General features: G+C 35.7%; 2 protein-coding genes across 6 annotated transcripts in view; one reads left to right on the top strand and one right to left on the bottom strand.

Annotated features, from left to right (window-relative positions):
* The window catches only part of LOC107725574 (apoptotic protease-activating factor 1), a 30,495-nt gene extending 26,954 nt beyond the window's left edge, over positions 1-3,541 (bottom strand). For 2 of the 5 annotated variants that reach the window (XM_016534868.1, XM_016534870.1), the window contains exons 1-5: positions 3,405-3,541; positions 1,658-1,878; positions 1,384-1,573; positions 1,108-1,305; positions 538-727 (exon numbers count right to left, since the gene is read on the bottom strand). In XM_016534868.1, the coding sequence (XP_016390354.1) occupies positions 538-727; positions 1,108-1,305; positions 1,384-1,573; positions 1,658-1,795 (716 nt within the window). In that variant the 5' untranslated portion in view covers positions 1,796-1,878; positions 3,405-3,541. Of the gene's footprint in view, positions 1-537; positions 728-1,107; positions 1,574-1,657; positions 1,879-3,117; positions 3,240-3,404 lie in introns of those variants that run through there. The other 3 variants (XM_016534865.1, XM_016534867.1, XM_016534866.1) reach the window with 2 other exon arrangements.
* A 2,009-nt stretch (positions 3,542-5,550) lies between these two features.
* LOC107725532 (vasopressin V2 receptor-like) lies at positions 5,551-7,801 on the top strand. Its single transcript, XM_016534809.1, has 2 exons — positions 5,551-6,397; positions 7,722-7,801. Exons 1-2 carry the CDS (start codon positions 5,551-5,553, stop codon positions 7,799-7,801), a joined length of 927 nt encoding a protein of 308 aa, XP_016390295.1.
* The last annotated feature ends 3,109 nt before the right edge of the window (positions 7,802-10,910 follow it).

Here is a 10,910-nt window from a genome sequence, read left to right as displayed (position 1 = left end):
TGAAAAAAATGCAAGTGATTGCGCTGGCGTCTCTATGTCCTGCAAAGCGCGCTTCAGCTTCCACTCTCTGCGCAAACTATTGGATACAGCGCACATTTATCTAGGTTTTAACGTTTAAACATTGTTATATGCTTGAACTGTTTTATATCTATAGATTTTATTTTAGTCAAGTCGTGATGATTTGAGAAGGCTAAATTGATCAAACATATGCTCACTGTCTGCCGCTGGCCACTTGGTCATTACTTTAAACGCGTAACGTTAATTAGGCTATGCGAGTACTGCTCATGTCTGAAAATAATATATGAAAAACAATTATTTTACATAAAAACATTAGGCTATAGCTTATATTTATTTAGTACATTTTTAAATTAATGTAAAAACTAAAATGAATTGTAAAACTGAAAGTAATTTTTTTTAATTGTGTTCAGCATGGTGGGCCGCATTTGAATTCGTGACGGGCCGCATGCGGCCCGCGGGTTGAGAACCACTGTTCTGAGTAAATAAAGTGAACTAATACCATATCCTTCCAGCACTCACCTGGGGAACCTGCGCAGCATTAGGAACCGTAGGCGCTCTTTGGCCTCCTCCACGGAGCAGGGTGGCCGCTGACTGGCTTCTGAACTTTGACCCTGCTCCAAACGGAAACATAAAGACTGCATCCTTACCAACAGGTCTGCCCGCTCACACTGGCCGACAGAAAGCCAGTGAACGCCACCTGGAAAACACTCTGAGCAACAGAGAAAAAATAAATAAATTACAATTACTTTCAGCCCTGTAGTCTCTTAGAAAAACTCTTTATAAAAAAAAAATCATCCTTTCACACTCAATTTGTCCTCCATTATTTTAAAATTCATTTTTTTCGTTTTGATTTTTACTCAGTAGAATATATTATAGATTCACAATAAAAAAAGCAAAAAAAACAAACAAATGAAAAACTAAAACAAAGCTAAAACAAAACTTAAGCAAAACCAAAAACAAACAAACAAAAACACAAGACAGAATCAATAAATAATAAATTAAATTAAATTAAATAAATTAGAAAGGTGTACATTAAAAAATATGAAAGCCTTCTAAATAAAATAAAGCACAAAATCCTAAAGTCATTACCCTTAATGAGGGCATGGTCTCGGACAGCCTCGGCAGCAATCACAGATTTCCCTGAGCCAGCCATGCCAAACACAGTGACCCAGCCCGGCGTATTCTGCAGTCGGTACAGCCTCTCCCGGATCAGGTTGAGCAGAGCGGGTCGGCTCACAAACACCACGGGTCTCTGAGGCACGCCACCTTCACTCAGAATCACCTGGACTAGAATAAAAACACAAAACTCTAACATCTCATTCAAACCTCCTTTAAAAACAAGTTCATACATGTCCAAGTGGTTACCAGAGGGAGACACTCCATCAGCAAAGCTCCTCTCTCCCTCAGGGCTGAGGAGAGGAAGGTCACTATGAAGGAGGTTGGCCAGATCGCCATAACTCTCCCTGATCAGCGCATTGTAGAAGGAGATGTAGGCCCTGTTGTCTTTCCTCAATAGCACCTCTAGCAGGGCTGCGGCCTGCTCTCTTCTAGTAGGCTGGAGAAGCAGAAATAGGAAAACTTGACTTACATTCACTTTTTATACAAGTAAAACGGAGCATGTTTGAACACCACAACAAACCTTGCCAAGCACCCTTGATTCTTCATCATTTGTCAGGATGCCGTCACTGACCATGTGGTCCATCAAGTAGGAGGCTTTGATGTCCTGCTCCAGAGTGGCTTTGGAGCGCAGCAGGCAGCTGCGAGCACGTTCCTCCATCTCCACATAAGCAGCGGTGCTCTTCTGAGGAACACTGCCCTTAACTGATGGTTACTTAGTGCAACAGGGCAGGATACATTGAACTATGTGGGAAAGAACATACAAATTAAGTATTTTAATTACTAAACCTGGGGCCATAATACAGAAAAACCCAACTCCAAACACTTACTGGTTAGTAACCATGGTGAATTCTGTTAGAATCTTATTTACAACATATCATTTTTCACATCCTAACTTTAGACTTGAGGTCTGTTCACACCAAGTTTCAATAATTGTTTAATTCTAGGAGAATAGAGAAGTCCACACTACAACTATAACAGAAACCATATCGTTGGAACCACTTTCAAAACAATTTGTGGAAGTGGAACGGTTTGTGGAAGGCGACAAATGCAGCATGTTCTTACAAAAAAAAAACAAAAAAAAACAACGTTATTGTGCATTGGTGTGGACACTAACATAGCTATCTTTATAGTTAACATTCTTGGTGTGAACAGGCCTTTGGGGTGGGAGAATTATGTAATGCAGCACCAGGTCAACAAAAGTCGCACATGTACTATTTTAGGCAACAGCCTGCTCCTTATTGATTTTAAATGTTATAGTCCCGATCCTGGCTGCTGATTGGTCAGCACATAAAATCCACTATATGGTAACAGCTGAATCATATCACTGGGCATGGCTGATTGCCAATTCAGTTGCACTGCAACGTTCAATTAGGCCACGAACTAGATCTTCTAGCGAAAGGATGAAGTATATTAAACTAACGGTTTTATAATAATAATAATAACAATAAATGTGTTCTTAATAATTGGTGTTACTAATTAATACCCTTAAATAGTAACGGCTGAGTAGCAGCTCTGAACACTAATTTTGTTGCGCACCAACATTCAGTTAAGCAAGGCACTATATCATCCAGCGGAAGGTTGCCACAAGAACGAATGTGTTTAATGAACTAACCTTTTAATAATATATTTTGTCCTTGGTATTTTTTATTATTACTTCATTAAAAATATGGAACTTCAGACCCTGCTGTATGGTAAATCATAGTCATAGCTACACTGCATAGTAGGCCTACCTAACAACAACTGCCTTCAAACCATTATAAACCAATTCAATCGCGTGTGTCCAAACTTTTTAAACTGGTAACGTTAGTGCATAACAGGCCTTATCAAACGTATCACATATAACCGATAACAGGTCAAAAGACAATAAACAATACGAGTAGCATACCCGTTTAACAAGTGCTCTAAAACTAAAACGAAGACTTTATTAACAAAAATAAAGATGTGGATATGCTGTTATGTAGTACGTGTAACGTTACTTACGGTCATGTCACTGAATAAAACGAAAAAGTCTATCTCTCAACGTAAAAATATATTTTTTTGTAAACAACTCATGCCAACAAGCGCACCGGTCCAAAAATATAATTATATTATTTCAGCGGAAAAACTACTAGGACGACTAGCAAGAAGAAAATGAATACGACACACTTCATTTATAGACTCAGGTGTGGTTAATCAGCCTATAGTAACGTAAGTGGTGATTGTTAACTGACTTCTGATCAGTTAGAGTAAAAATCTAAATGAATTTTAAAAGACGTGGTTATACTTACAGATACTGTGCTTCGAGAAAAATTAGAGAGACATGAGAGAACATTTCCTGCTGGACAGAGACAAATGACTTTCAGTATGATATTCCAAAGAAACCCAGTTAATAAAAACCCAATTGTGCGCTTCCTGCTTTTTGACACAAACAACTTCCCCGGTACGGTGCTGACCAATAGCGAAACGCCATGTAGTCACGTGACACGCTGAGGTATGCAGAGTTGCATATGTCTGTATCTAGGCAGATAAACGCATGCAGTCCCTTCAGAATTAACTTTAAACAACGGCTTTAACCAAAGACTATACAACTATAATTTACGCTTAAACGATATGTCATAACATAATAAATAATAAGAACATTAAATTCTATATTTATGTATAATGGTATTATTTTTATATCGCATGGTAAATGTTTCATTCATAAAAAGAGTTTGCCAAATTATGCCCTAAAACCAAATCTATTTTTATTAAGATTTCTCCTTTTATTCTTTCAAAATGACTAATGTTAAAAAAGTTTTTTTTTTTTTTTACAATTATTTATTTCCATTCCTTTATAGTGCCCTGTAAAATGCATTAATTACCTTGTTATTGTTAATATTATAAATGTTAATATGAATTATTCTTTTGTTTTTATTTGGTCAAAGTTTATAGTGTTTGATAAAATGATCCATTATTTTAAGGTACACAGGTGAAGTCTGTAAACATTTTTTAATTGTTTTGATGCTTGCTAGAGATGTTTTGTCTACAATAAAATACAAAAGTACAAAACACAATAATAGGCCTATACTTTAATAGAATATAGAAGCTTTATTACAAGTCTTTGCTGCTGCAGTAAAGTAAAAAAAAATGCTTGAAATAATTCATAGCAAATACATCAAGCTCATTAGTCACATTTAGTCATAATAGTCAAAGCACTCATCAAATATCAAAGTCAATTAATTACCAGTGTTTTGAATCTAACACACACACACACACACACACACACACACACACAAATCACAAAAGAATGATGATCAAAAGCTTGACTTTACTTCAGTGACATCAAAACGTTCTGCTTAATTAAATTTATTATTTAGAATATGCCATTTGAACTTTACTGTTATATTTGAAGATTTGATTATTTGGATGTCTCTCTCACTCTTTACAAATGATGGGTGGGGTTTTTTTGTGTGTGTTTTTTTTTGCAGGAAAGGTTAAAAGGAATTAAAAAGCTGACATAATTCAATCAATGGGGCTGGTGATATATTTAGCTGTTTACCTAGTTCCATAATGCAACACAAAATGCACTTTAAAGGTACAAACAGTCTCTCTGTTAAAGGAATAGTTCACCCAAAAATTAAAATTTACTCACCCTCAGGTCATCCAAGTTGTAGATGAGTTTGTTTCTTCATCTGAACAGATTTGGAGAAATTTAGCATCACATCACTTGCGCACTAATGGATCCTCTGCAGTGAATGGGTCCCCAAGTCCAAACAGCTGATAAAAACATAACAATAATCCACACCACTCCAGTCCATCACTTAATGTCTTCTCATCTGAATCGGGATAGAAATATCACAGATCAAACACCTGTTTGGACTCTCATTCTGACGGCACCCATTCACTGCAGAGGATTCATTAGTGAGCAAGTGGACTTATTTTGGCCAGAAGTGAGTGTTTAAATTAAACGTTAAAGTCTTCTGCAAATCTGTTCTGATGAAGAAACAGATTCATCTTAATATGCATTATACAGAAAATAGAAAAAGCAGTTTAAAGTCATTTTATATACACAATTAATCACACTGCAGCACTCTTTTGTCACTTTTCATGGTTAATAATATCCAAATCATAGATTATATTTAAAAGCTTAAAACCTTATGGGAATTAAATCACAAGGCTACTTTAGTGATGCCAGGTTGCGATTGACCTCAAAAATATTAATGAGCTCAACTGCAAAAAAATTGTCATGTGCTTGTTCAGCGCATAATTGAATGTATGACTGAATGTCTGACGTGCGTGAGCACAGGTACCGGTGCACGTTGTAGTCCTCAGCACCAATTTGCGCCATAGCGCACCGTGCCGTGTGCGTCAGCGCTCAAGTGCAGCAGTCAAACACCTTCTCACATAACATACTAAACAGTCACGCTAACTTTCTAAGGTAGGATTTAATTTACAATGACTGATAACCTTAATTGCAGCAGCGGTAACTGCTCCAGTGCGCAGGAAGCGTTTGGTTCATCCGAGGGACACTTTGCGCTCGTGAAAGCTGCAGTTCTTGGCTGCAATTTCGTGCTGGCAACATTTAGCAATTTATTCCTCCTCCATGCTCTATGGAAAAGACGGAAAAGATGGACTCGAACTCAGCTGTTTCTTCTGCACCTGTGCCTGGCTGACCTGGTGGTCGCTTTCTTCCAAGTCCTGCCGCAGTTATCCATGGAGATTACGCACCGGTTCAAAGGCTCCGATCTGGTGTGCAGAGCGGTGAAGTATCTTCAGGTGGTCGGGATGTTCGCGTCCACGTACATGATAGTGGCCATGACCATAGATCGTTATCAAGCGGTCTGCAAACCCATGGTGTCGTTCTTTAGAGGGTCTTTCCGCAGGTATGTTGCCATAAGCGCAGCATGGCTCATCTCCCTGGCGTTCAGCGCTCCGCAGATGTTCATCTTCTCTCTCCAAGAAGTTGAGATGAATGTTTTCGACTGCTGGGCGACGTTTATTGAGCCCTGGGGAGGTAGAATATACATAACGTGGATCACTCTGTCCGTGTTTGTTCTGCCAGCCGTAATCTTGATGTATTGTCAGATAAAGATTTGCGCAGGGATCTATTTCAACATGAAGAGGAAAGCCTTGCAGAGCAGCACAGGTGATGGGCGCTCCAGCTCTAAAGGGATATCAAGCGCAATGCTGAAGACTGTCAAAATGACTTTTATTATCATCCTGGTGTACACCCTCTGCTGGAGCCCGTTCTTCGTGGTCCAGCTCTGGTCAGCTTGGAGTCCAAGCAGTGCGCCCACGCAAGGCAAGTCAAAGTAGCTCTCCTGATATGCTTCTGTTTGGCATTTTTATTTGACTCTGTAAAACTTTTTTTTTTTTCATACAAGTTACACAGTATTATCAGTTTATCAAGGAGTATAAAGATGCACTGAAAATAAACAAAAAGGCAACTCCACAGGTTTGTGTAAAACCTGATAATCATGTTCTCCGGTATGGTTTGAGATTCAAAGAACATCATAAACGTCAATGGAAGAGCATCTATGTCACAAATCTGCTTATTTGATTATGTGAGCCACCTATGTCTTAAATATTTATTTTAAATGTCATCATAAAATATTACTAAATATTTTTCAATATTATATTTGTTAATATTTATGCACATTTCCCCCCACTATTTTTCTAAAACCTCTCTTTTTATGTTCAGGTTTAAATGCATTGAAAAAAAAAATGCTAATTTTCATTAAGGAACTTTTTTGAATTACAGGTTCTGTCCTCAGTCTGTCCACAAATCTGCAAATATTACAAATAAAAGTGCTGAATCATAAATATTACCTCTAAATATTATCGTATAATATTTTTTAAAAATATTTTACAATATTATATTTTTAAACATTTCTACATTTTTTAAATATTCTTTTTATGTTCAGGTCTAAATGCATTAAAAAATATAAAATATTTTTAAAAAGGAACTGTTTTTTTTCACATTACAGGTTTTGTCCTCAGTTTGACCACAAATCTGCAAATATTACAAATGAAAGTGCAGAATCCATAATACTCACTTTAAATATGATAATAAAATATCTGAAAATATTTCTACATATTTTGGCTTTTTATTAAACTTTCTTTTTATGTTCAAGTTTAATTGCATAAAAATATATAAATATTTTAGTAAGAAACAGTTTTTATATAATACATCATAATTGCATATAATATGTTTATTTAGGCATTGATGAATAAAATAATGTCCCATATCAAATAATAAAAATGTATGTCTACATATACTGGTATAACCACATGGTGTGGTAATATTTAACTCTTATGATAATAGATGTAAATAAAGGCCCATTAATGTGTATAAGTCATATATGATTACTCACAACCATGTTCTGTTGTGGGAACTGTCTATCTCCCCTCAGCTGCAGATCTAGCAGATAAATAGACATTAGTAAAACAATTCATTAGTAGCCGACAAAAGACCAGATCAGATTAAACTGATTCATGTGTAGACACCAGCTGGTGCAAACAGGCAATATTTTTGCCCAGAGCACACAATCGGTTGGTTCCAAGTCTGAACACTTCCTATATATGTGCAATTTGTTATTTTGTGTGTGATACTTTATGTTCTACAGGGCCAGTGTTTGTCACTATCATGCTCCTCGCCAGTCTTAACAGCTGCACAAACCCATGGATCTACCTGTACTACAGCTAAAACCTCAAGGACACTGATCACCCATCACCGTTCCTGCTGCTGAAGACTGCATGGTCTAAGCACACACTTATACACCAATTTTCAAGTTTTTTCTAAAAACTGAAGTGATTTTGGCTATGGAAAGTTGCTGCATAATTTGGCAGGGTCATTTGTTCCTATTAAAATAAGAAATATACTACTTGTACTGCTATAAAGAGAACGAAGGAGATCTGTTTCCTTTTAATTTGTGCATGTGCTAAACTGTAAATGTATGTAACTGTAGATGTTCATAGACTGAGGTTTCCTTGGAGTTTCTGACAGATGATATGACTAATGGCACCTCGCCTTTGTGTGGTAATATGGCCTGTGATTTACAGGTAATGAACCAGCCATTCTACACTAAGTGACTCCTTACCATCATAAAGTCTTGTATCAAGAATAATGGCTCTTATTTAAAGAAAATCAAGGTATAATTAAAATTATTTCCCAGTATATTTAGCACAAAAATGAGCTGCAGATGTGATTGTCATTGTATATATATAGAGAGAGAGAGAGAGAGAGAGAGGAGAGAGATCTTTGATCTGGTCAGGTGGTCACATTTTTCAATTACATACTGTCTTTTTGTTTCATTTAAAGCACTGTGACTTGTTTACCTGACCTATGTAAATTGCAATCCATTTAATGTGATTAAAGTAACGTTATTTTCCATTCCTCATTTAAATGATAGTACAAAAGAGCCTGTGTATAAAAAGTTCTATAGGATTAAAATGATGTGTGACGGTTTCCATAGTCACCGTGTTGCTCTCATACTTTCACACACACTAATTTCTTAGTACTGCAAAGCCTGTTTTCTGTCAAAGTAACTGTGTAGAGAATGCCTTCACACATTTTGAAATTTGATCCTTAAATAAAGTGAAATGAAAAGAGAATGTTCCTTTACTAAAAAAACGGGATTCGCACAATCATCAGTCAAAATTTTCAGCCATCAGATTCATAATTATATTTCCCTCCAGAAATTTCTATGCTTCTATTCCCTCTGTTCCCATAAATAATAGAGCAATACTGAATATTTAATGCGCCTGAATATAGTTCCTCACACATTAAAAACAGTTCATCTTTTGGATGAGGAGTCTCTTATGGGTTTAATTATTCTCAAAATATGTATTATAAAATATTTATTTATTTAGCTAGGCCATAATTGTGCACTTGTAGCATGTTTAAAAAATTTAATCCCATTTATGCACCAAAAAAGAATAGACTTCATCCTTCATATGAAAGTAAATTAACTCACGAAAGGGTCTTGGTTAATGTGCTTAAGTTACAATAAAACATGCTACAAAGCATCTAACCTTTATGGAATTGCCAAATGACACAACATAATTGGTTTGCCTTTTCACTGCACAAACATTGTTTGGATTTGAGGCAAAATGGAAGCCTAAGGCAACTGTATCCATGGAAATTGAATTAGAGCATTTAGAGACTGATAAAAAATGGTGGAGACCATTGTTGCCGAAGGGCGGGAGGGAAGGCAGAAGTGAGAATAAGACAGCATTTTATGCCTCTCATCAAATACAATACGGTGTAAATTACGTCATTTAGGAAATGGCCTCTAAAAAAAATATGAGCAATAAGATAATTCGATTGGAAAATATGACAAAAACAGCAGATTTATTTTGAAATTGAATAGACCGTGACAATGATACGGTCCGACCTCCCAAACAAGACAAAGTCTAGATACATTCAAAGAACAGTGCACTTGTAGATACTGACATCATCCAAACACTTAAAGAGTTGTGCTGATCAATAAAATTGTACAGTTTCTCTTTTTAGAGGGCCACTTGATTTTATTTTGTATGGATTCGTATGTCTATTTTGTATGTAATGCACCATTAGCTGTTTTTAAGGCACCGATCTTTTGCTCCATCAATAATTCTCCCTCAAGGCTTGTGCTGTTTATTACCGTTTAAAACCCTGTTATTTACTGTAGGTCACAGCCATGCCGAATGAATGACTATTTTTAAGCACTCTCTGCCAGTCTGTGAATGAACATCACCTATAACAATGAGGTGACCTCTGCCACACTGACACCATGTGGCCATGCATGTATGGAAAGAATGACAGGCCTTATTAAATCCATTTCATATCCTCGCACTTCTGCAAAGCCACGACACAAAAACAAAAAATATAAGTGTTACTGACAGGTACTAAAATAAAAAGCTTTAACCTATGCTTATGAATGGGAAAACAAGTGTTTTTAGAGATAATTCAAATCTCATTTAGCTCATTTAACATGTAGTTTTTTCACTATACCTATATTTAAAAGCTTTGTACTGCACCACTGCTGATTTTATTTGGATTCACAAACTTTTTTGTCTGAACCTCTGTGAGGTAAAATATTTACTTAGCAAATATTTATAATATTTAATAGTTAATATTTCAATAATTTATCAACCTATTTGCATTTTGACATTTATCTGATGATGGTTAATGGTCACTTGACGTGCAGGTCAACACCTAAAATGTGTTTTGTTTTGTTTTGAAAATATTTTTGTATTTTAAAATGATTTAATTCATTTTTACATTTTTATTATTTATTTATTTGCTTTTCATTAACTCTCAAACCCCCAGCAGTTCCCTCATGAAGCAGGTTTACAAAAACCCAGGATGAGTAATTCATGTCCATCTTTAAAAACATACACAGTCTAGTTTCTGTGGTTTTCTAAGTAAGTTTTTTATTTTATTTTATCATTGAAAAAAAATGAATGTGAAAAATGTTTCCATAACCCAGCCGACTGGAAAAGTGAGATTTTTGATCATTCAGGAATTGTCTTGGATTTCCATTTTTCAAGGAACCCCCTTGATTAACCCTGGATGTACTTTCTGAGACCCCACTTTGAGAAATAGGATGCATTGCTTATTGTAAATAACCAAAATTATTGACTAAAATGTAAATGTTACCACAATATTATTTTGACCTCCTTTGTGCCTACATGTCCATGAGATTATTCATTTAATTATTATTCATAAAATCCCCTTTCTAACTAAATCTTTATATATATATATATATATCTTATATATCTGTCATTCTTACTATATATATACTGTATATATATATATATATATATATATA

This window comes from Sinocyclocheilus rhinocerous, unplaced genomic scaffold (genome assembly GCF_001515625.1).
Source record: "Sinocyclocheilus rhinocerous isolate Xijiao unplaced genomic scaffold, SAMN03320098_v1.1 scaffold153, whole genome shotgun sequence".
Lineage (NCBI taxonomy): Eukaryota > Metazoa > Chordata > Actinopteri > Cypriniformes > Cyprinidae > Sinocyclocheilus > Sinocyclocheilus rhinocerous.
The sequence above is the reverse complement of the archived record's forward strand: the minus strand, read 5'-3'. Positions and strand labels throughout refer to the sequence as shown.

Coding starts and splice junctions, on each gene's coding strand:
- LOC107725532 (XM_016534809.1), top strand. CDS start 5,551: ATGACTGATAACCTTAATTGCAGCAGCGGTAACTGCTCCAGTGCGCAG. Junction 6,398..7,721: donor AAGCAGTGCGCCCACGCAAG/GCAAGTCAAAGT, acceptor TATGTTCTACAG/GGCCAGTGTTTGTCACTATC.